Source organism: Suncus etruscus, chromosome 13 (assembly GCF_024139225.1).
Source record: "Suncus etruscus isolate mSunEtr1 chromosome 13, mSunEtr1.pri.cur, whole genome shotgun sequence".
In the NCBI taxonomy this organism is placed as follows: Eukaryota; Metazoa; Chordata; class Mammalia; order Eulipotyphla; family Soricidae; genus Suncus; species Suncus etruscus.
Genome location: NC_064860.1, coordinates 97,481,552 through 97,506,404, shown reverse-complemented (window position 1 = coordinate 97,506,404; position 24,853 = coordinate 97,481,552). Strand labels below are relative to the sequence as shown.

The window sequence follows — 24,853 nt, the reverse complement described above, 5'->3', positions numbered from 1 at the left end:
CTTGTGAGGCCATAGAGTCACTGAGCATGGCCAGGAGAAGGCCGTGGTCCCCCAAGAAGACCTGCTGGCAACCCTTCCCTCTGCTGTGATCCTGTGACAGCCCCCCAGTCTGTGCCCCCTGCAGAGGAAGCCAACACATAGTCCTGAGTCGGTTTTGTACCAGGCGCATTGCAAGGTGGAGTGGACTCAGGTTCTGGGGTCCCATGTGGGTACAGCTCGGCCACCACACCCTTTTCCCAGTCCTGTCGTGTGGTGTCTGGGTGGGGCGTGGCTATACTCATGTGAGCCATTGGCTCTGCCACTGTCTTTGTTACGTGGGTCCACAGATTCCAGACATTCAGATGGGGTCCGGGGTGTACAGGGACAAGGACAAGGCCAAGGGTGGGGTGGCACCCAGTTAAGGGAGCCCCAGGCCCAAGCGTGACAGAGGGGAACCAGGTTTGGAGGGGGCATTTGAGTGACTGCCCAGTGAGAGAGAGAGACTACATGCTGTCTCCCTGTACCCCCACATGAGAGAGAGAAAGGAGAGAGAGAATGCATGCTTTCTCCCTGTACCCCCACACGGCAGAGGCCGGGGCCATCAGATCCCAGCTCGTGCTTGGGAGTTGGAGGCCTCAGAATAGACTCATTCACAGCACTGCCCCCCCACGTGCATGAGGGGGGTGCAACGCCATTGCTGGCCATGGAGTTGCCTCCTGAGTAAGCTTCAGCATGTGACCTAGGCCAGGAGGAAGGGTTTTGTGAGAACGCACGGTGTCCTGTACGCCATGGCAAGCACTGAACTGTGTGCCTGGGACCAGATCAGATCTTACCTACTGGGCTGGAGCCATAGTACCGCATGGAGGGCACTTGCTTTGCTGCATGGGGTTGACCCTGTTCCATCTCCAGCATCCCATATGGTCCCCCAAGTCTGCCAGGAACAATTTCTGAGCACAGAGCCAGAAGAACTCCTGAGTGCTGTAGGTTATGGGCAAAAACAAAACAAACAACAAAATCAGCTCCTATCCACCCAACTTCTGGAGTACAGTTCCCAGCCCAGCGCACAGTCAGGGCACCCCACGGCATGCCTCTGTCAAGAACATTCTGACACCAGCTGTGGGCAGCCTCTGTGTACCTGGTCTGTCTGTGCGGGTGGCCTTAAAAGCTCACCAGTGCTTTATCTCCCCATGCAGGTGTCCACCATGGCCACTGAGGATGGCAGTGAGGAGATCCTGTTTGTATGTAAGTGTGTTCCTGGGGATGGAGATACTGCGTGAACTGGGAAAGTGGGAAGAAGCCACATGCTTTCTCCTTCCAATTTCTGAAGCTATTTCTTTTTTTTTTTTTTTTTTTTGGTTTTTTGGGCCACACCCATTTGACGCTCAGGGGTTACTCCTGGCTATGTGCTCAGAAATCGCCCCTGGCTTGGGGGGACCATATGGGACGCCGGGGAATCGAACCGCGGTCCTTCCTTGGCTAGCGCTTGCAAGGCAGACACTTTACCTCCAGCGCCACCTACCCGGCCCCCTGAAGCTATTTCTTTCTCTATAAATCCCAGAAGTGTGATTTACTTTCCAGGAAGTAGCCTGCTGTGGGAGATGGTCTCAGGAAGGATCTTCCGCAGAAGCCCCCACACAGGCCCTTGGAAGAGGGTTGGGGGTGTTGGTTCAGAAAAGCAGGCAGGGTGGGGGGTAATGAGCCTGTCACAGGGTGGACTGTATGTGCTTTGAATACCCAGATGCTTCCTCTTCCTTCTCTTCGTGTTGTGCTCCCACTCTTCATCTTTGGGCAGGGAGCCACTGCTGGGCGCTCCCATTTGCCCGGGCTGACTGCTGCAGGTTGTCTCTGGGGGCTATCAATCACCCTGTGACCCGGTGCTGGTGTGTTTTACAGGGTGTGAAGACTGCAGCCAGTACCACGACTCTGAGTGTCCAGAACTGGGCCCCGTGGTCATGGTCAAAGACTCATTTGTGCTCAGCAGAGCCAGGTAAGTGTGTGCTATGGGCTGAGAGCCCAGCTAGCTCTATTATCATGGGAAGATACTGTAGACCCATCATGTAAAAAGTAGGCAGCAGGGGCCAGAGTGAGGGCACCGCAGGGCACAGCAGGGAGGATCCCCACTAATGGCTCCCAGCTTCTCACTGTGTGGCCACTGTCTCATTTGGTTTATGAAGCCCAGCCGGCAGCCCCTCTCCTGCTCCTGCTCATGTCCCAGAGGGGAGGCCTGGAAGTTGGGGGATGATTCTGTTTGTGGGGGCTTGAGGGCCACACCTAGCAGTGCTCAGAACCTACTCCTGCCTCTGTGCTCAGGGATTACTCCTGATGAGGTTCTGGGCTTACTCCCATCTCTGTGCTTAATGACCACTTCCGGTGGGACTCTGGGCACAGGGTGCTGTTACAGGATTTGAACCAGGGTTGTGACTATAGGTCCTGGTATAGGGAATGACCTTTCCCCTGTACTGTCTCAAGCCCCAGAGGTTTTGTGTGTGTGTGTTGTTGTTGTTGTTGTTGTTGTTTTGGGGGGCACACCTGGCAGTGCTCAGGGGTTACTTCTGGCTCTGCACCCAGAAATTGCTCCTGGCAGACTCAAGGGACCAATAGGATGCTAGGAATTGAACCCGGGTCCGTCCCAGGTGGTCCGCATGCAAGGCCTACGTTCTATCACTGTGCCTGGTTGAGTCCAGCCCCTCAAGTTCCAGAGTTATGGTCCTAGAGGTGCCTCTGCTGACCTTCACTCCTTGTGTGCCTTCCTCATCATTCCTTGCCTCCTGAAAACAGTCAGGAGTGGTCTTCCCTAGAAATCTGGCCAGTTCTTCCTGGTCCTCAGCCCTCACGAGCCCTGAAGAAACCCAGCCAAACCATATGAATGCAGGAGGGGGCACCTTCTGTGGTCAGTGCCCACCGCCCTCTTACATCATGTGTCCCCGACTTCACTTTCTTTAGTGAGGTAGCCAAATCTGCTGAGATCATTGGGGCCTAATCCACATGGCCCTGAGCTCTCTGCTGTACAGCAGATCTGGTGGACCTGTCAGCCAGACACCAGGGCTCTCAGATCCCGGGGAGCAGTCGGAGTGGAGTCCTTGCACTGGCCTCAGGCCCTCATCTCTGCCCTGGTGGCCTCTCCAGGTCTTCCCTTCCCTCCAACTTGGAGATCCGCCGGCTGGAGGACGGTGCCGAAGGCGTGTTTGCCGTGACGCAGCTGGTAAAGCGGACCCAGTTCGGTCCCTTCGAGTCTAGGAGGGTGGCCAAGTGGGAGAAGGAGTCTGCGTTCCCGCTGAAGGTAAAGTGGTTCCCCACCTTGCCCTGTGCTTTGTGCTAGGGAGCTCAGAGCCCAGTGCCAAGGCTGGCGTGGGCTTGAAGCAGATGGGCCTGGTGTCCTGGGAGGGTCTTTGCCCAGTTTGGTTGGTTTCCCCAAGGGGAGAGGATGCCCCAGTTCCTCCTGGGTTTTCCTCATTGATTTCAGCTTTTAAGCACGCCCCTCATGGGGTCAACCACGCCCCTTGTGAGTATTAGCCACGCCCCTGGGTTTCAGCTCCTCCCTCTAATGGTTATAGCCACTCCCCCTTGTGGGTTTCAGCTCTGCCCCTGGTTTCATCTTCAAGCCCCGCCCCTCATGGTGTCAGCCACGCCCCTCTTCCATCTGGGGGGTTTCAGTGGAAGCCATTAGGTCAGTGTCCACCAGTTCACATCCTCACAGCATCACCCCCATTGTCCCCCACTGCTCCTCGGCCTCCCTCAGTCCTCTGTGATGATGTTATTGTCATCAGGGAAGGATTTAGGGGGTGGTTTCAAGGCTCTCCCCAAGGGCAGGGGCACCGCTGAGGCAACGAGGAGCGATGCAGAAGAGCACGGTAGGGATGGGACGTGGAAGCCCCCAGAGCCCGGGGTGGGTCGTTCCTGCACCCCTGCCCCTTGGGATCTTCATGGCTACCTGAGAGGGGTGGGAGCAGGTCCCGCTGTCCAGTGAAGCTTCGAGCGATGGGGGTGGGACAATGGCCCCTCGGTAGAGTGGACCCCGGGGTGGGCTCCCCACAGAAGCCAGGTACCCTGGGCAGATTTCAGCACAAGGTGGTGCAGGAGGCAAAGCAGGTGAGATGGGGAGAGAGCGGAAGTGAGGGGGCCTTCCTTGTTGGTGGTCTTGGGGACGCCTGAACCCCTTACCCACATGGGGCCTCCCCTGTGCTCTGGGTCCCTCATGTGGCCCAAACAGTGCGGCCTTCTTCCCCCTGTCCTGTCTTTTCCCCATTCCCCTCACTTCTGAGAGTGCCACTCTGGGAGGTGACTCCTGACTCTAGCAGTGGGGACCCCTTGGAAAAGCCCAGGACAGGACAGGGCTTCTAAGGGGAGAGGAAGCCAGGATCCAAGTCAGCAGTCTTGCACTTGGTTTTGGGATCATGGTCGAGCCTCAGAGCATTCCTGTCCCCCCACCAATCAGGCCCCAGATTTCTGTCACCGGCCTCTATTGCCACTGGGCCAGCTGTGCTGGGAATGGGGGGAACTCAGATCTGGGCACAGCTGGCCTGGAGGTGATGTGGGAGGACTCCCGTGCCTTCAGGTCTCAGGACCCGGCTGTCTCCTGCCTTGGGTGCCCCCCACAGCTGCCTGAACCCCGCTCTCCGTGCTCCCCGCAGGTGTTCCAGAAGGACGGGCAGCCCGTGTGCTTCGACACCTCCAACGAAGACGACTGCAACTGGATGATGCTGGTGCGGCCAGCTGCGGATGCCGAACACCAGAACCTCACGGCCTACCAGCGGGGCTCCGACGTCTACTTCACCACCCTGCGCGACATCCCCCCGGGCACTGAGCTGCGCGTTTGGTACGCCGCCTTCTACGCCAAGAAGATGGACAAGCCCATGCTGAAGGCAGTCAGCGCCAACGCCCCCGGTACTGCCCTGCCTGGCCTGGGGTGGAGTGCGCAGGACCCAGGCGGAGTTGGGGTTCAGCCATCAGGAGGCTGTGGGCTGGATCCTGCCTGGGGATCCAAGTGTCACTTGGCTGTACTAGGTGACAGCTCCCCGAGCCTCCACCGCCTCCCCACAAGGACCCTCACTGACACTTCTGACACCTTGTGGGTTCTGGTTCTGGGTGGGCCTGAGTCTTGGACCCAGCAGACGGGTGGGTGGGTGGGTGGGTGTTAGGAGGATTAGGGGTCCCCACGGGTGCCCACATGGTCTGGGTTCTATGTGCAGGAAGAGAATCTGATTTCATGGGGTCTTCTGGGTTGTTTTTTTGTTTTGTTTTGTTTTGTTTTTGTTTTTTGCTTTTGCTTTTGTTTTTAGGATTTGGGGCCCCACCAGGCAGAGCACAGGATTTCTTCTTGGCTCTGTGTTCAGGCACATCACCGTTGGGTCTTCCCCACCGTGCTCTTACGCATCGCTCCTCGCTGTCTCAAGTGTATGTGGTACCAGGGATTGAACCCAAGTCAGCCACGTGCAAGGCCAGCACCTGCACTACTGTACTGTTCTCTGGCCTTTGGGTCTTGTTTTTTTTTTTCTTGTTGTTGTTGTTGTTCTCTTTTTGGTTTTGGTTTTTGGGCCACCCCCGGTGGTGCTCAGGGGTTACTCCTGGCTTTTCACTCAGAAATTGCTCCTAGCAGGCTCGGGGACCATATGGGATGCCGGGGATTAAACCTGTGTCCATCCTGGGTCGGCTGAGGGCAGGGTAAATGTTGTGCTATATCTCTAGCCCCTATTTTTGTTTTACTTTGTTTTGGGTCACATCCTGCACTGTTCAGGGCTTACTTCCTGGCTCTGCACTCAGGAATCACTCTGGCAGGCTCAGTGGACCCTTTGGGATGCCGGGGATCGAATCCAGGTCAGCCATGTGCAAGGCAAATGCCCTTCCTGGTGTGCACTGGACCTGGGTCTTAATGGCTTTGACACGAGAAGGGATTTAGGACCTAGAGTCGCCCCCAGTACCCCCTTTTTACAACACCCCTCTTGATTCCTGAGAAACTGGTGTCCCTGGCTCTTCCTGACTCCATGCCCGCCGCTTCCCTGGCTGTTCTACCTGGGGTGCATGTAGAGTGATGTCCTTATCCCCCATCTTGTCTGTGCCCTGCAGGTTCCACATTATGGCCCAGCCTCTGCTCCTGCCGGGTGCATTTCACTGACGCGGAATCTTAGGGGAGACCTGAGCGTGTCTGAGGGGGAAAACCACCTGGGCCTCACCCTCCTTCTCCCCTCTTGTCTCCCAAAGTCTCAGGCACCCCCGAGAACAGCACTCCAGCGGACTCGGAGCCCAACCAATGGGGATGCAAAGTGTGTGCCGCTGTCTTCACAGAGCTGCAACTTCTGAACGGTGAGGGGTGCCATGGGGGCCACACTCCCACCCTGCCCCACCTCTGGGGCTCTTTGTGATGTCCACTCTGCCGACCCCCTTTCTCTACCCTGCCCCAGTCTTGCTCCCTGCTGCCACTGGCCTGTCCACAGCCTTGTGGCTCTTTACTCTTCCAATGTCTTTTATTTTGTTGGTTTTGGGGCCACACCTGGCTGTGCTCAGGGGTTACTCCTGCCTCTGCATTTAGGAATGACTCCTGGCATACTCAGGGGACCTTATGGGATGTTGTGGATTGAACTCAGGTCAGCCAAGTACAAGGCAGACACCCTACCTACTGTGCTATCGCTCCAGCCAGGCATCATTCACTGTTAAACACTTATGGAAAAAAAATTTTTTTTGGATTTTGGGGCCACACTTGGTGGCACTCAGGGGTTACTCCTGGCAGACTCAGGGGACTTTGTGGGATGCCGGGGATCAAACAAGTTTAGCCCAGTGCAAGGCAAATGCCCTCCCTACTGTGATATTGCTCCAGCCATCTTTTTTTTTTTTTTTTTTTTTGGGGGGGGGCACACCTGGCAGCGCTCAGGGGTTACTCCTGGCAGGCTCAGGAAACCCTATGGGCTGCTGGGGATCAAACCCGGGTCTGTTCCAGTTTGGCCTCGTGCAAGGCAAATGCCCTACTATTGTGCTATTGCTTTGGCCCCACCAGTCATCTCTTTTTTAAAATTTAATTAATTTATTTATTTTTGCAGATCTAATCCAGGGACCCAGAACAAAGGGCAGGTACTAAGCCTGTCATTGGCAGGACCAGCAGCCTGGGTCTCATGTGCACGGGGTCTTGCCTTCAGTTACCCCACTTTCTGGTGCCCCCCCCCCCCCCCCGACTCCTGGGTGCCAGAACGGACATGGGATGTGGTTTTCACACCTACCTGGCTTCTGGGGTGTCTCTGCTCTGTCCTTGCCCCTAGTCTCCCGCCATAGGCCCCGCTGGGCCCTTCCTCATTGGTCCTCCCTGGATCTCCACCATTGCTTACTTTTTTTTTTTTTTTTTTTTTTTGGTTTTTGGTTTTTGGGCCACACCCTGTGCCGCTCAGGGGTTACTCCTGGCTATGCGCTCAGAAGTTGCTCCTGGCTTCTTGGGGGACCATATGGGACACCGGGGGATCGAACCGCGGTCCGTCCTAGGCTAGCGCAGGCAAGGCAGGCACCTTACCTCCAGCGCCACCGCCCGGCCCACACCATTGCTTACTTTGCAGCATGTCCACCACGGGGAGTTGGGAAAGGATGCAACTACTTCAAGGCTGTCAGCACATGGCCAGGAGACCCCAGGGTGGCCCACGCCTTCCCCTGCTGCTCTTCCTGACCCTACCCTGCACCCCCTGTGCCGTATGGCCAGGGCACTCCCATTCTCGTTCTTGGCAGCCTCACACTGGAGGGTGGCCCCTCTCAAAGGAGGACTAACAGGGACCATAAAGCCAGCCAACCAAGGGCTGCAGCGATCCGCACTATCCCTCCCTTCCAGCAGAGGGCAGCAGTGACCTTCACTGACCCATGTCCCTGCTGTGTCTCCTGCAGAGCATTTTTTTTTTTTTTTGGTTTTTGGGTCATACCTGGCAGAGCTCAGGGCTTCCTCCTGGCTCTACGCTTAGAAATTGCTCCTGGCAGGCTCGGGGGACCATATGGAATGTCAGGGTTTGAACCATCGTCCTGCATGCAAGGCAAACACCCTATCTCCATGCTATCTCTCCGGCCCCGCCTACAGAGCATTTACTGGGTCACCTAGAGCAAGCCAAGAGCCTCCCTCCTGCCGCCCAGCCCGAGGCCCCTGCAGAGAAGGGGCCAGATGGTCCCCAGGGGGAGCCACCCCCCACGCCCAAGGCCAGCGTTGGCCCCAAAGAGACAAAGAAAAAGCCTCGAAAGGGGAGAAAACCCAAAGGCTCAAAGCCCGAGCAGCCTCTCGTCATCCTGGATGGCAAAGGACCAGCAGGTGGGCCTGGGGGAGGGAAGGCTGGCAGGGGGACTGGAGCAGGGTCATCAGGGAGTCTGGGGGCCCCCCTGGAGAGACGGGCATTCTGGTGCCCCCACTGGGCTATCTTCCTAGAAGGAGAATTAATACCCTGCTTGCAGGCTTTATTTTATTTATTTATTTGTTTGTTTATTCATTTATTCATTTATTTTTGGTTTTGGGTCACACCTGCTGGTGCTCAGGGTTTACTCCTGGCTCTTTACTCAGAAGTCACTCCTGGCACTGCTTGTGGGGGACCCCATGTGGGGGTGCTAAGGACCGAACCTGGGTCACCCCTTGAGCCATCTCCCTGGCCCTCGAGACTAGTTTTCCAGAGAGTTCCAGTGTCTGGGCTGCGGCTCTGGAGAGGCCCGGAGTTCCAATCCCAGTTCCACATGGCCTCCCCCACTCCGAGCACCTCTGGGCCAGACCCCACATCTGAAGGGCTGAAGCAATCCTATGAGCCCCCTAGTGTCCGCCTTGGGGTGTGGGGAGCCCCCTCCCCTCATGTGCCTGTGAGGACACGCTGGCTTGGGAGCGGTGTTCCTTGTCTCCCTGGCCACTGCTCCTGCCTGGCTGCTGTCTGGGCGGGCTGGGGCTGGAATGGGGCTGGGGCTGTCCCCTGCCCCCATGACGACCCAGCTACCTGACCCCCTCCATCCTCAGAGCAAGTGGCAGAGATCGTGACTGAGGTGCCCCCGGACGAGCCTGTGGCCGCGGCGCCTGACGAGCGGATCATGGAGCTGGTGTTGGGGAAACTGACCACCAGCACTGGGGATCCCAGCCCGGTACCAAAGTAAGTGCGGCTCGTGCTGCACCGGGGATACTGTGGGCAGTTGGCCATGTGGCCGTTGCAGGCTCAGGTCCCAGCAGAAGGACCCATCCCAGAGGGTTGGGTTATTTCCTGGTATGGGAGCATGCTCAGGAGCCCAGAATGTCTAGAGTGGAAGGTTTTTTTGTGGGGGAGATTTTTAGGCCACACCTGGCAGTGCTTAGGGATTACTCATGGCTCTGTGCACGGAAATCACTCCTGGCAGACTCAGGAGGCCCTATGGAATGCCGGGGATTAAACCTGGGCCAGCCACATACAAGGCACATGCCCTCCCTACTATGCTGTCTCTCTGGAGCAGAGGATTTGAAGGAAATGCTCCCTAGCACAGTCTCTTCATCGTGGTCCAATAAATGCCCCTGAGAGGAAATCGACCACTTCCTCCCCTCCACTTGTTCTGTCAGGGTGGCCAACTTGTCCATCTATTTCTAGAACTTTCCATAGTCTCCGATGGGAAATCTGTGACCTGGCTGAAATGATGGTACAGCAGGCGGACGCTTGCCTTGCACCTGACCCACCTGGGTTCGTTCCTTGACATGCTCCTGCCAGGAGCTGTTTCTGAGTGCAGAGCCAGGAGTAAGCTCCGAAAAAGCCAGGTGTGGCCCAAAAAGCAAACAAACAAGTTCTGTGCTCACTAAACACTGAGCATCCCCGTCCCAGCCTCACCCCATAATGCCAATCACATCCCCCTTCTGTAGCCAGTTCATCCTGCCAGGGGTTGTCCTGTCTGTCGCCCTCACTTGTGGGGTCCCAGAGCCTCTGGCTTTCCTGCTCTACTCTTTGGGATTGGGACCCTTTGGGGGACTCACAGCTGCCTTGTTCATCTGTCCTTTTTTTTTGGGGGGGGGCCACACCTGGTGATGCTCAGGGGTTACTCCTGGCTATGCGCTCGGAAAATGCTCCTAGATTGGGGGACCATATGGAATGCCGGGAGATCGAACCGAGGTTCATCCTAGGCTAGTGCGGACAAGGCAGATGCCTTACTGCTTGTGCCACTGCTACTGCCCTCGTCTCTCTGTCTTTTGGGGAACGAGGGAGAGTTCTCCAAAAGAGAGGCAAGTCGGCGCCGACTAGACTGCCTAGGCCTAAGACTGCTGCTGTGTTCCCACCACTGGCCACTGGCCGTGCATCCCACAGAACTTCCTCCTTCCTGCAGTGCGAGGGGGAGGGGAAGTTGAGTCTGGGGGTGGGCGAGCCAAGGTGGGCCTGGCCTGCACCGGGTTCTGCACCCCGAGCTGGGACTGAAAACGCTCATTGCAGCTGGGGTGTTCTGGGCTTAGGATCGGCTGGGGGTGTGCCCCTGGGTGGATGCTGTGTGTGCCCCTCCAGCTCGGTGGGGGTCGAGGGCACCCTTTCCCAGGGCCGTGGCGGGGGCTGTCTGTCTGACCCTGACCGTGCCCACCTGGCCACCAGGTTCCCCCACCACCCCAGCGGGCCCATCACCCTCAAACGCAGCCTGATCCTGTCGAGCCGCCACGGCATCCGGCGGAAGCTGGTGAGGCTGGGCGAGCACCGGCGCGTGTACCAGTGCAACCTCTGCAGCAAGACCTTCCAGAACAGCAGCAACCTCAGCCGCCACGTGCGCTCCCACGGTAAGTCCCGGGGGCCCGAGTGCTCCCACAGAGAATCCCATGAGTGCGCCCAAAGAGTCTCTTGAATGCTTCTACAGAGAGACCTGTGGAGAGTCCCGTGAGTGATCCCCTGGGGAGTCCCACAAATATTCCCATGGAGAGTCTATGGGTGCTCCCGATTGAACCCTAGGAGTGCTCCCAAGGTGCGTCCAATGAATACTCCATAGTGAATGCCAGGAGTGTTCTCAGGGTCTCTTGAGTGCTCCCAAGGGGAGGTAAATTCCACGAGTGCTCCAATGGGGAGTCCCAGATGTGTTCCCACGGTGTCTTGTGCACGCTCCCAATGTGAGGTGAATCCACATCTGCTCCCATAGTGTCCGTGAGTGCTCCCATGGTGAATCCAATGGGTACTCCCATAGTGAATCCCATGTGTGCTCCAGAGAGTCCCAGGAAGGGGTCCCAAGGGGAGGTGAATCCCATGAGTGCTCCCACATACACCCCTGCAGTGAGTTCCACTTGTGCTCCCACGGTGGTGTGGGGCCGGGGTTGAGGGGCTGTCGGGCCCTGGCCAGCGGGCAGCGGGCGCATCCTTGACCTTGCAGGAGACAAGCTGTTCAAGTGCGAGGAGTGCGCCAAGCTCTTCAGCCGAAAGGAGAGCCTCAAGCAGCACGTGTCCTACAAGCACAGCAAGAACGAGGTGGGCGCCGGGTGGGGTGGGGGTCCCGGGGGGGGGGGGGGCGTGGCGGGACGGTGCTCAGGACGATGCCAGAAGGGCGGCCGCCACTTTGCGCAGGTGGATGCCGAGTACCGGTACCGCTGCAGCACCTGCGAGAAGGCCTTCCGAATGCAGAGCGCCCTGGACTTCCACAACTGCCGCACAGGTGAGCGTGGGGGGCACCCAGGGGTTGGGAGCGGCTTTGCCTGTGGGAGGTGTCTCAGGAGCCCCGTGGCCACTCTGTGCTGTGCGTCCCTCCTTGCTGCTGCCGTCAGTCAGTCCCTTGTGCAGTGGCCTCTGTCCTCCTGTCTGGATGGCACCCCTGGGGGGCAGCCTGAGGTCTCTTTCTCTTGGTTGGGGGGAGACAGAGAGAACCTGTGTGCAGGTGTGAAGTGGCCCCCCATCTTTGGACAGCCCCAGGTGTGGTCCCCCCACCTGAACCCTCCCCATGGAGTAGGAGGAGCCCCATCGGGGAGGACCTGAATTGGGGTCCTGGTCTGAGTGTCTGTGGGATGGATGAGGCGGGCCCATGGTCCAGGGGTCCTCGCTTGCTCCATCTCACAGGACTGACCTGTCCCTTCCTCTCCCTCCCCTCCCGTTTCCTCCTCTCCCTTCACCTTCTCTCTTTTCCCCTCCCCTTCCCTCCTCTGCTCTTCCCTCCTCTCCTCTCCTCTTCCCTCCTCTCCTCTCCTCTCCTCTCCCTTCCTTCCCCCTTTCCTCCTTGCCCCACCTCTCCCCTTCTCTCCTCCTTTCCCCTTCCTTCCTTTTTTCTCCCTTCTCCTCCCCCCCCTTACCTCCCCTTTTTCTCTGCCCACCTCTCCCCTTCTCTTCCCTCCTCTGCTTTCTTTCCCTCCCCTTCCCCATTTCTCCTCTGCTGACCCCCACCTCGTCCCCCGCAGACGACAAGACGTTCCAGTGCGAGCTGTGTTTCCGGTTCTTCTCCACCAACAGCAACCTGTCGAAGCACAAGAAGAAGCACGGGGACAAGCAGTTCGCCTGCGGAGTGTGCAGCAAGCTCTTCTACCGCAAGGACGTCATGCTGGACCACCAGCGGCGCCACCTGGAAGGTGGGCACCCGGCTGCCGGTGAATGGGGGCCAGTGAGCACTGCAGGCCGAGGCCTCGGGTCACAGCCTCCAGGAGGCGCACGCCCCCATCCATCGGTGGTGGTGGTGGGGTGGGGCCGGCTTGGGATGGAATGTTCTGGAAGCACCCCCCCTCCAGAGGCTCCCCAAGAAGGTAAAGGCCAGCTCCACGGGCTTGGGGCTCTGGGTGTCCCCAGGAAAAGAACAGGTTATGATGGGAGAGCAGGGTAGAGGGATCAGGGGAGTAGAAATGAGGCATGGGGTGCTGGGGACCCCAGGCAGCTGCTGAGCCACACGGGAAGCCACCCGGGGAGGGAGGGATTTGGGGCGACTTGGGACCTTCCCGGGAGCTACTCGGCTTAACCTTTAAAACCTGCTTTCCACGCCTGCCCATCCGAAGGCCTCCCCAGGGCTGAGAAGCGGCTCAGCAGCTGGGTGCAAGCTTGGTGCATGGGAATACCCTCATCTGGCCTATGGCTCCCAATCCTTGTGTGTGGCCCCCCAAAAATCCCAGCTCTGCTGTGCTGTGCGTAGATACTCTTTTGTGGAGGAAAAGGGGAGAACCTGCTTATTAGGGACTCAGGACTCTCCACCCTGTGACCTGAGCTCCAGGCCAAGTGGGCCCCACTTGGGGTTGTCCAGGGGTCCCCATCACCCCCTGGGAAACCAAGGCCTGTCCTCCCACCAATGCTGGGTCTCCCCACATCCCCTTGCTTCCTTTCCAAGCCTGCCTGTTTCTCACTTGGTTGTGTTTTTCTTTGCTTGCTTTTGTTTTTTTTGGGCCACACTCGGTGGCACTCAGGGTTACTCCTGGCTCTGCACTCAGAAATCGCTCCTGGCTTGGGGGACCATGTGAGATGTCAGGGATCGAAGCCAGGTCTGTCCTGGGTCAGCCACATGCAAGGCAACCACCCTACCGCTGCCCTATCGCTCTGGCCCCAATATTTTTTTTCTTTTCTTTCCTTTGATTTTTGGGGCCACACCCGGTGGCACTCAGAAGTCACTCCTGGCAGGCTCTGGGGACTCTGTGGGATGCTGGGGATTGAACCCAGGTCAGTCACATGCTTGGCAAACACCCTCCCCATCATGCTGTGGTTCCAGCTCCATTTCTTTGCGTTTTTGCTGAACAGTAATTCAGTGTGAAGTCCTCCGAGGTTTTCATCCCTGTGTATCCAGCCAGTCTTCTCCTGCCGTCCCCTTCCATCCTGCTAGTGTGGTGATAGTCCCATTGGTTAGGTCTCACATGTGTTCTCTGGGCACAGCGAGTTGGGCATCTGGAAGGACACAGCAGTGCCCGACCCAGCCCCTAACAGCATGTGTCAGCCCTGGTTCCATGCTTTACCCCATCTGGGCTCCGGGCATGACAAACTCGACTCTCTCGCAGGTGTTCGCCGGGTCAAACGCGAGGACCTAGAGCCCAGCGGGGAGAGCTTGGTGCGCTACCGGAAGGAGCCGTCGGGCTGCCCTGTGTGTGGCAAGGTAATTTCAGCCCCGCATCTCTGTGCCACCCTCACGGGGTGCCAGGGCCACTAGGCTGTGCATCAGGCACACTGGGGGGATCACACCTGCAATACACTACCCCCACTGTCCCAGGCACCGGTCCCATAGGATGGCCTGGGAGGGTGAGGTCCCCAGAGGGGAATGGGGTTCACTGGGCGCCCACGGCCCCGCAGGTTTTCTCATGTCGTAGCAACATGAACAAGCACCTGCTGACACACGGCGACAAGAAATACACCTGCGAGATCTGTGGCCGCAAGTTCTTCCGCGTGGACGTCCTCCGGGACCACATCCATGTGCACTTCAAGGTCAGCCCCGGCCCCGGATGGGCTTCCGCAAGAGTGTTCACGCTGTCAGGGTGGCCATGTTGGGTTATACCTTTGTATAAGCTTTGTCTGTTTAGTGGTCCTCAAGCTTTCTTTTTTTTTTGGTTTTTTTTTGGGGGGGCCACACCCGGCAGTACTCAGGGGTTACTCCTGGCTGTCTGCTCAGAAATAGCTCCTGGCAGGCACGGGGGGCCCTATGGGATGCCGGGATTCGAACCAACCACCTATGGTCCTGGATCGGCTGCTTGCAAGGCAAACGCCGCTGTGCTATCTCTCCGGGCCCGGTCCTCAAGCTTTCTAAACAGGGGCCCAGTTCACTGTCTCTCAGATTGTTGGAGGGCCAGACTATAGTAAAAACAAAAACTATGAACAAATTCCTATGCATACTGCATATATCTTATTTGGAAGTGAAGAAACAAAATGGGAACAAATATAATATGTGGCCCGCGGGCCGTAGTTTCAGGACCACCAGACTTTACAACTTGTATTGACCCCAAAACAGAGGGTCTTCCTTGTAAACCTGGGCAGGACTGGCTTAGGATAGCCTGAGCTATCTGGCCTTACTCTGTCCTACTGCCCCACCCAGGGGTGGTCTCTGGACTCAATAAAAACGACAGTTCTGGCGCAGCTGGCTCTCCTAAGAGGTAGAAGACTGCCAGATCACACGTGTTTTACTGGTTTGGATATTTTCTTTTTTTTTTTTTTTGGTTTTTGGGCCATACCCGGCAGTGCTCAGGGGTTACTCCTGGCTGTCTGCTCAGAAATAGCTCCTGGCAGGCATGGGGGACCAGATGGGACGCAGGGATTCGAACCAACCACCTTTGGTCCTGGATTGGCTGCTTGCAAGGCAAACGCCGCTGTGCTATCTCTCCGACATGGGGTGAATTTACACCCAACACTCTATCTGCGGCCTGGGATGCTGGGAACTGCGTTGTCACCAGGGGGCCCTCCCCCAACAGAAAAGCCCTGAATAGGCCGAGGCTGACTGGGAGTGGCTGATGCTGGCCATGTGCTGACTGAGGCCCGGCTAGAGGAAGGAGGAATCGGAACAGTAGTGACCCCAGGGAGGGCGCCAAGGACCCCTGGCCCCTGAGGCTTCTTGAGGGGACTTCCAGGGGGAACATGGTCCCTCCTGGCTCAACGCCCCAGTTCCCAGCACCCCCTGCCCGGCTGTAGGACATCGCACTGATGGACGACCACCAGCGGGAGGAGTTCATCGGTAAGATCGGCATCTCGTCAGAGGAAAACGAGGACAACTCGGACGAGAGCGCGGACTCGGAGCCACACAAGTACAGCTGCAAAAGGTGTCAGGTATCCTGGCCGGGCCCACCCTGGGCCCCTTCCGCTCACGGGAAACGTGGGGAGCCCCTTACCCACCCGCGCAAGGCAGGAGCCATGCTTAGAGGCACCCTGTGGGAGGCTGCGCTCTGTGGCCCTGGGGGCCACGGCTGCTTCTGTTAAGCCCAGCCCCGACTCCCTGGGATCAGGGCCCTGGGCTGGCAGGGACTGTGAAGAGGGTGGGGACTCCTCCTCCGCCCAGTATGCGCCCTGTGGGCTGTTCCCAGGATAGGATAACCAGTGGGGAGGGCGGGCAGGCACGTGCCCACCCAAAGCCGGTGGGGCTGGCGGGGACTTGGTCAGCACAGCCGTGCTCTGTGGCGCAGCTCACCTTCGGCCGGGGCAAGGAGTACCTCAAGCACATCATGGAGGTGCACAAGGAGAAGGGCTACGGCTGCAGCATCTGCCACCGGCGTTTCGCGCTCAAGGCCACCTACCACGCGCACATGGTCATCCACCGAGAGAATCTGCCTGACCCCAACGTGCAGAAGTGAGTGAGGCCACGGACACGGGGCGGGCTGTGGGCAGGGGCTCTGGGCAGGAGCCTCCTGGATGCATCTGCCAGGGCTGGGTTTCTGGACTTCGGGGCAGGGGTTGTGCGTGGGGCCTCGTAGGCCAAAGCCACCTGAGCCCCTCATCTCTAACTGGGGTGCTCGCTGCCTATTTGGGGCCTCCAGAGCGTGGCTGCTCGGCTCCAGCCCTCGTCACCCCCGCCCGGACTGGGGGCCAAGGCTGACTGCCGCGCTCACCTTGCAGGTACATCCACCCCTGTGAGATCTGTGGGCGCATCTTCAACAGCATCGGGAACCTGGAGCGGCACAAGCTCATCCACACGGGTGCGGGGGTGCGGCACTGTGGGGAGTCGTGGCTGCCGCCCTGTCTGCCCTGTCTCTGCCCTCTCTGCCCTATCTCTCAGCTGTCTCTTGGCTGCCTTTGGAATGTCTCTCAGCAGCCTCTGCCCTCTCTCTGGGCTGTCTCTGGGCTGTCCTGTCTCTGGGCTCTCTCGGGGCTTCCAGTGGTGTCTGGGCTTCCAGTGGGCACAGGGTCCCTCCACCCAGCCTGGGCAGCCCTTGGGCCCACCCTGGAGCATAAGGGTGAGTGCCACGCTCATGGGACCCGCCGTGACTGAACCCGGTGCTTCCAGGGGTGAAGAGCCACGCGTGCGAGCAGTGCGGCAAGTCCTTTGCTCGGAAGGACATGCTGAAGGAGCACATGCGGGTGCATGACAACATCCGCGAGTACCTGTGTGCCGAGTGCGGGAAAGGTGCGTGCTCCATGGCCACATCCCTACATCCCGTGCACTGAGTGCCAGAGCCCCATGATGGTCCCTGAGTGTGTGGGAAAGGTGTCCCCCCCACCCCAAACAGACACTGCAGAGTTGTGTCACGGACTGATTAGTCCTGACACTAAGGAATCTTCTGGGGTCCCGTGGAAAGGTGGGTGCACAGAATTCGGCTGAGGGAGACAGGCCAAGGAGTCAAGTTGGGTTCGAGCCAAAGGTAGAATATTTATACTCAATTTCTTGGCAAGATATAATTTTCAGACTAAACTAATTGACTAAAATAAGGTACAGGGCAAATCGTTCAAGGCATATTCTAACGCCGGGCAGTTTCACTCTGAAGCTGCTTTTGCTATCTGACGTTTCCTAGCCAGCAAGGTCAGTTCCCAGTGACTAATATTGTTTTAGTCTTATTCTAGTTTATGCATTCTTAACTGGGGCCCTAAATATTAACCCTTGTTATGAATACATGTATGCTAACAGCAAAGCTAGATTTGAGAGTGAGTACTATTCTGTAAAACTTTTTATTTTATTTTTTTTATTTTTGGATCACACTGCAGCGCTCAGGGTCTTGCAGTTAGGAGACTGGGCAGCAGGGGCCGCACCTGAAACTCCGGGTCTCAGAATCTTGGCCTCCTGCAGGACATGCATTGGGAGACAGTGCACCCATATCCCCCAGGAAGACCCTCGGGCCCCAGAGACATACAGGGGAAGTCAAGGAGGTTGACCAGGATTTTTTCCCCAAAGCGAGTCATCCCCATTATGATGATGGAATTGTAGTCTTGAGAGGGGGATCCCTGTGCCCCTGACCTTAGCCGAGGCAAGAGGTGGCACGTGGACAGTATCTCCCAGAACTTGGTGGTGCGCAGGCCGCTGGGCAGAGCACTGACCCATGGGCCCTGCAGGCATGAAGACCAAGCACGCGCTGCGCCACCACATGAAGCTGCACAAGGGCATCAAGGAATACGAGTGCAAGGAGTGCCACCGCAAGTTCGCGCAGAAGGTCAACATGCTCAAGCACTACAAGCGGCACACAGGTGAGCGGGGCCCCCCTTGACCTTGGGGGCTTGGCCTGGGCTGGCGTACAACCGTGGAACGTGGTTGTGGGAATGGCCTGGAAAGTGGTTGTGTGTGGCCAATGGCAGGTGTTTGTGTGGCGTGCTGATACTGTGGGTGAGGCGTGACAGTGGAGCGTGATTCTGGGAATATCTCGGGTGGGTGCAGCTATAGGCATGATACAGCAGTGGGCAGTTATGGGCAAGCATGGCAGTGGTGGGTGTGACCCCCATGGTCTGGGCTCCCACGTGACTAGATTGGGCTCAGTGAGGCCAGGGTTTGGTCCCTGCAGTTTCTAAAGCCCAGAAGGGAGCCTGTTCCACAGGGTGGGACCATGTCTGTCCCAGCTGCATAGAGCCCCACCACCAGTACTGCCAGGTTTCCCAGAAGGGTGCAGGGACCTGCTGTGAGTTTGACCCTGGGCCTCAATTTCCACTCCTAAAAACGAGAGACACAGAGCTCTGAATTTCAATCACCGTTGGCTCTTGGGCTTTTCTGGGTTCCCCCTTGGTTGTCCCCTTGAGACTGAGTGAGCAGCCCCTCACAAGAGGGACTGAGCTCAGTGGAAACAGCTGCATATGCCACCATGTGCCTGTAAGGCACATGGGTCTGGGGGGTGGAGCAGCCAACCAGACCCCGCTTTCCAGCACAGTGGGTCCAGGCCTGGGCCTGATGTAAGTTCCAGGGCCCGGAGCTGGGGGCTTGTTCCCGGTGTTCCAAGGATGTGTTAGCTTTGACCCCTGCTCAGGACCCAATTCCCAATCAGGCCGCCTGGTGGCCCAGGGGTGGGGTCTTGTAATGGAAGCCTCATGCTCCAATCCTAGGGGATTGGAGGGATGCTGGAAGCAAACGCCGACACAGGAAATAAGAGTTAATTTATTATAGGCAGGGGCGGCGAACAGGATTTTGACCCTCACTCAAAATGGCAAAATGAAATATGTGTTTAATAGATTATTGTTAAAATTATATGCTTTTGTGTGAGTGTTTGTCTGTTTTGGCAGGTCACTGCGTGGTGTGGTTCTCTGACTATCACAGTTTAAAATTTTGGCTCTTTGTGTTGAATTGTTCGCCACCCCTGTTATAGGCAGCAGTAAGGCATTTGCCTCGCACGCAGCTGATTCGAACAGATGATGGTTTAAATCCCAGCATCCCATATGGTCCCCTGAGCCTGCCAGGAGCCGCTTCTGAGCGCAAAGCCAGGAGTAACCCCTGAGCGCCACCAGGTGTGGCCCCCCACCCCCCCAAAAAAAAAAGAGTTTTTAGTTTTTTTACTGACTAGAGTGAAGACCGCTTATATCAGCAGGGCCCGGCCCGGGTTCCATGTTCTGCCACTGTCTGCACTGAGCTCCCTCCTAGTGCAGAGAATGGTCAGGATGACACAGGCTCCTGTCCTGCAGGGATCAAGGACTTCATGTGTGAACTGTGTGGGAAAACCTTCAGCGAGAGGAGCACCATGGAGACCCACAAGCTAATCCACACGGGTGAGGCGGGGCTGGGCTTCCTTCTGGCCTCTGTGCGGGGGGGGGGGGGGGGGCGCGGATGGGCAGACAGATGCTCCCACCTGCCCTGCACCTGCATTACTCGGGCCGGGCCCCACTCCCGCTTTCCGCCTCGCAGTGGGCAAGCAGTGGACGTGTTCCGTGTGTGACAAGAAGTACGTGACGGACTACATGCTTCAGAAGCACGTGCAGCTGACGCACGACAAGGTGGAGGCGCAGAGCTGCCAGCTGTGCGGCACCAAAGTGTCCACGCGTGCCTCCATGAGCCGCCACATGCGGCGGAAGCACCCCGAGGTGAGGCCCCTGTTGGTGTGGGGTCTGGCTTCCCCCCGGCAGACTCCCAGTTCTTGGGCCTGGCCGGCCTCTTGCTCCCAGGCGCTGTTGTGTCCTGGAAAAGTGGGAGAGGAAAGAAGGGGACTTGGGCCTTACGGGTCCCCAGCACTCTCGCCCCGTGCCTTCCTTCCACCCGCAGAGGCCCTTGAGGCCACTCGCCAGTCCTTCTTGCCACTTCCGCCGGGTAGGGATTGCAGTATCCAAATTGCTATAGAATCCCATGGGGGAACCAAGGAAGGAAGTTTCTCGGGGCTCTAGGGGCCGCCCCGAGAGAAGGTCGAGGGGTCCTGGCACAGGAAGGAGCGGCTGGCAGACCTGCCCTGGAGCAGGCTCCGAGCTGGAGGGTCTGGCATATGTGGCTCCCCCCACTCAAACTGCCCTACCTGACGTAGGTGCTGGCCGTGAGGGTGGATGACCTGGACCACCTCCCGGAGACCACCACCATCGACGCCTCCTCCATCGGCATCGTGCAGGTAGGTAGGGGTCCCCAGCTTCCCCCAGACTTGCCCCCAGTTCGCTGTTGTTTCTTAGCTCCTGGTACCGGAGGCTGAGGCTGTGCTTGTGTTGGCCTCTAGATGGCGAAGTAGAGTCGGCTTCCACCCTATATGCTAGTTTTCTGGGGAGCTGCTGCACACAACTGTGGGGGCTGGCACACTCCTAGCATGCACAAGACATGAGACACACCCGCAGGAGACACTATGCTGTTTCTCAGACCAGGTTGTAACCTCTTTCCAGCTTGTCCCAGATGCCTCCTGCACCTGAGCCCAGCCTATCCCAGGGCTGGGTCCCTGAGCCAGGATTGCCCTCCCCTCCTACAGGGTCCCCAGTGTGGAAACTGGGGCGGTCAGGAGCATTTTTCTTGTGCGGGGCTGACTCTGGGCGAGTTTCCAGGATGCTTGGAGTACTGGCTGTGGAGGTCCGGGGAATGTACTGGATGTGGTAGTCCTGGGGGCATTGGACAGATCATCCCCTGCTCTGGAGGTAGAGGCAAGGGTCCGCGCCCTTTAGACAGGGCCCATGGTCCTGACCAATGCATGTGGCCCGCGCCTGACCCCGCAGCCCGACCTGGCCGTGGAGCCCGAGGAGCCGGCCGTTGGGAAGCCAGGGAAGGCATCGCGGCGCACCCACAGGAGGAAGCAGAAACCAGAGGAAGAGGCAGCAGTGGCGGCCGCGGCAGCAGCAGGGTCAGGAGCGCCCGGGTCTGAGGAGCCCCCGTTCAGCGAGTTCTCGGAGAAGGAGGCGCCGTTTGTGGGCAGCGTTGGGGACGAGACGGACTCAGCTGTGCAGAGCATTCAGCAGGTCAGGCTGTGGTTCTCTCTCTCTCTCTCTCTCTCTCTCTCTCTCTCTCTCTCTCTCTCTCTCTCTCTCTCTCTCTCTCTTTTTCACACACGTACACACACACACACACATACACCCCACAGCCAACTCCCACATCTCCTATGGGGGGGCCCCAGCCCAGCCTTGGCAGGCTGCAGACCACAGCAAGTAAGCATGGCCCATTTTCTGTGGGCTGTGGTGGTGGTGGGGCCCAGGGGCTTTGGGGGAGCAGGGTCACACCACGCCCAACTGGCCACTTTCTGCATCTTCTGAGGCCTCCCACAAAGTCTTTCCACTCCCCACCTAGGTCTCGGGTGGATGTGGGGTTTGCCCGGGGCGTATTTTTGGCTGTGTGCAGCAGAGCTCACGGCCACGTGGTCCGAGGGTTCCCACAGCAGGACGAGGCGACAGCAGAAACCAGGTCCCTCCTCTCCCAACTCTGCATCCTACTGGCTACACGTTGATTTGGCGGAAGCTGTGTCCAGGGTCAAGGCTGATGGTCCGAGATGGTTTATTTCCTTCTAATGATGCTTCCTTCTCTAGCACCCAAAGAGGAGCTAGGACATGTGAAGGGTCACTGGACAATGCCCGGGCTGTATTTCAGGTCCTGGGGAGAAGCTCAGCATGAACCGTGGGGTTTAGAGGTGCCCTGCAGCAACACAATGCTGGTAGCTATTAGAAGGTCCACTAGTCATGGGAGATGGCACCCCCTTTCTGTGCGTCCTTCCCGATCTCTGGTGCATGGTGTCTCCAAAGCTTTCGACTTGAAGGAGAATCTCCAGAAGAGTTGCTCTATGGGGCGTGGCTGGAGCAATAGCACAGAGGTAGGGCACTTGCCTTGCATATGGCCAACCCAGGACAGACCGGGTTTGATCCTCGTCATCCCGTATAGTTCCCTGAGCCTGCCAGGAGCAATTTCTTTGTTTGTTTGGTTTTGGGGCCTCACCCAGTGGCGCTCAGGGTTTATTCCTGGCTCTTTGCTCAGAAATCACTCCTGGCAGGCTCGGGGACCCTATGGGATGCCGGGGATTGAACCCGGGTCTGTCCTGGGTCGGCCGCATGTAAGGCAAACACCCTACCGCTGTGCTATCTTTCTTGCCCCACCAGGAGCAATTTCTGAGTATAGAGCCAGGAGTAACCCCACAGTGCCACTGGGTGTGGCCCAAAAACCAAAAAAAAATTTCTCTACCAGGTCCCCCAAAACATTTAGCTCTACAGGGGTTCCATTTGCCTGATGCTTTGAGAACAGCCTCACCAAGGGCATCCAACGCCAGAGTGGGAGTGTTTGTGGGGTCCCCATTCTCCTAGTCTGCCTACTGGCCTCAAAAAGGGGAGCAGAGGGCCCGGAGAGATAGCACAGCGGCGTTTGCCTTGCAAGCAGCCGATCCAGGACCAAAGGTGGTTGGTTCGAATCCCGGTGTCCCATGTGCCCCGTGCCTGCCAGGAGCTATTTCCAGGAGCTATTTCTTTTTTTTTTTTTTGTTTTTTTTGGGTCACACCCGAGCGCTCAGGGGTTCCTCCTGGCTCTACGCTCAGAAATCACTCCTGGCAGGCTCGGGGGACCCTATGGGATGCCGGGATTCGAACCAATGACCTTCTGCATGAAAGGCAAATGCCTTACCTCCATGCTATCTCTCCGGCCCCGCCAGGAGCTATTTCTGAGCAGATAGCCAGGAGGAACCCCTGAGCGCCGCCGGGTGTGGCAGACACTGGCTCCAAGCCCCAACTCTTCAGTTCTCTAACCAAGCTCCTTAGCTCCTGGGTGGAATAACAGAGTCCCCTCCTTCCCAGCGATGGACCCCTGGACCTCCCCAGCAGGCGCTCGCTCACCCCCCGCCCATGTGCCTGTCCCCCCTTCTTGCAGGTGGTGGTCACTCTGGGTGACCCGAGCGTGACCACGGCCTCCAGCTCCGTGGGCCTCACCAACATCACCGTCACACCCATCACCGCGGCCGCGGGCACCCAGTTCACCAACCTGCAGCCCGTGGCCGTGGGCCACCTGGGCGCCCCCGAGCGGCAGCTGCAGCTGGACAACTCCATCCTCACGGTGACCTTCGACACGGTCAGCGGCGCAGCCATGCTGCACAACCGCCAGGGCGAGATGCAGCTGCACCCCCAGCCCGAGGCGCCCAGCCCACAGTCGGTGGCCCACTTCATCAACCTCACCACGCTGGTCAACTCCATCTCGCCCCTGGGCAGCCAGCTGGCCGAGCAGCACCCGCTGGCCTGGCGGGCGGCCCCGCAGACAGACGTCCTGCAGCCCACCCCGTCCCAGGCGCCCCCGCCCCCGCCCACCCCGGCCACCGCCACGCCGCAAGTACCTACTGAGCCACAGCCACAGATGTACAGCTACTGAGCCACCAGGCGGGACAGAGCGTCAGCCTGGTGGCAGCAAGGGGCCCGGCTTCACAAAGACACCCACACACACCCCAGACACCAGGGTCTGTTGGCAGCCCGTGAGCCAGAGGTGCCCAGGTCGTGGTTTCGCCACGGTGTGCACTGGGTGTGGGCGGGTCCACTCTCCCCTGCCCTGGGAGGACTCGGGTTTGGAGAGAGGCATCGAAGTGACAACTCCCTTCTCCCTGGACGGCCCCGCCCCAAGTTCAGTGAGGCTGCAGGTCCCAGAGAAACCGGGAGACATGCCCTTACTTCCCAAGCCGGATTTGGGGTTTTGCGGAGTTAATGGGGAGTCTCGCCCCTGATGTCTTGAGCTGTGTGGGTTGGTTCTGAGGGGTCTGGAAATCGTGGTGACAGCAAAGGCGCCTCCCCACCAAAAAACCTTCCATCTTCCTGGTGGAGGTCCAGGGGTGAACCGAGTTCTGCTGCGGTTTCTGCACCCCTGAGTGCTCAACACTGTGCGGCGTGCCCTTGCCACTCAAGTCGGTGGTGCTGGCCCTGCACCCCGATACACCTGTGGTGCTGAGCCCCCCCATCCCTGCAGCCCGAACCCCCAGACTGCAGAGGAGGGTACAGAGATTCGGGTTTTTGTTTTGTTTTGTTTTGTTTTTGTTGTTTTTCCTGTTAAAACCTAAATTCCAAAGCTGGTCGTGGTTGTCTCCAGACAGATTGTCTTTAAAGGGGCCGGAGGAGCGCCCCCCATTTTGAGATGCCCGAACCCCACCTTTTGGTGTATGAGTTCAGGGTTGGGGCCAAGAACTGAGGTTCCTGGTTCTCCCTCACCCCATTTTCTGCCTTGTGCAAAATGACATCTTTGCCTTACTGTGTCCTGGGCCCTGGGGGACACATCAGTCATAGTAACTGGCAGGGGCTCGGCCAGTGGGGCACAGGGATGCCCGGGGTATGGCCGGGTCTGTAGCCAAGAGTCTGCTGTCTTTGCCCGCTCTGGTCCCCAAGAGGTTTCCCCTTCTGCCCACGGATCCTTCTCCCATGCCCCTCTGAGCCAAACCAATAGCCAGAGTTTCACTTTTTATTTATGATAATTATTTTTAATGTTATTTATGTATGGAATTGAGTGCTTTATACATAGTCCTGTCCCCCTTACCCCTCCAAAAAAAAAAAAGGACACTGCGCCTGGGGTGGTCTGTTTTCTGAAATGCTGTCTCTCCTCCCCAGACACAGGGTGCAGAGTCACCCAAAACACCCCTAGGTTACCCTGTGATGTTTTCTATTTTTCACTCACCGACCTGTTTGTTCTGTCTCAGAGGAATCCAGGCACCTCGTCCACGACCCACACCGCTCCCTGCACCCCTGCCTGCCTTCTCCTTCCCTCCCTTCTCCTTCCTCCC

General features: G+C 58.1%; 1 protein-coding gene across 1 annotated transcript; it reads left to right on the top strand.

The window, feature by feature from the left end:
- Positions 1–1,166: 1,166 nt before the first annotated feature.
- On the top strand, positions 1,167–23,478 carry PRDM15 (PR/SET domain 15). Its single transcript, XM_049785624.1, has 23 exons — positions 1,167–1,221; positions 1,873–1,966; positions 3,106–3,259; positions 4,611–4,863; positions 6,178–6,279; positions 8,021–8,245; positions 8,930–9,059; positions 10,506–10,684; positions 11,266–11,360; positions 11,457–11,544; positions 12,278–12,445; positions 13,847–13,941; positions 14,136–14,267; positions 15,462–15,596; positions 15,950–16,113; positions 16,380–16,459; positions 16,768–16,887; positions 17,808–17,939; positions 19,356–19,439; positions 19,576–19,751; positions 20,183–20,263; positions 20,850–21,089; positions 22,972–23,478. Exons 1-23 carry the CDS (start codon positions 1,167–1,169, stop codon positions 23,461–23,463), a joined length of 3,474 nt encoding a protein of 1,157 aa, XP_049641581.1. The 3' UTR covers positions 23,464–23,478.
- The last annotated feature ends 1,375 nt before the right edge of the window (positions 23,479–24,853 follow it).

What these genes read in the sequence shown, in the direction of transcription:
- PRDM15 (XM_049785624.1), top strand. Translation starts at nt 1,167, where the DNA reads ATGCAGGTGTCCACCATGGCCACTGAGGATGGCAGTGAGGAGATCCTG. An exon ending in CCTCCATCGGCATCGTGCAG is followed by an intron (nt 20,264 to 20,849) that starts GTAGGTAGGGGT and finishes CTGACCCCGCAG; the next exon opens with CCCGACCTGGCCGTGGAGCC. An exon ending in CTGTGCAGAGCATTCAGCAG is followed by an intron (nt 21,090 to 22,971) that starts GTCAGGCTGTGG and finishes CCCTTCTTGCAG; the next exon opens with GTGGTGGTCACTCTGGGTGA.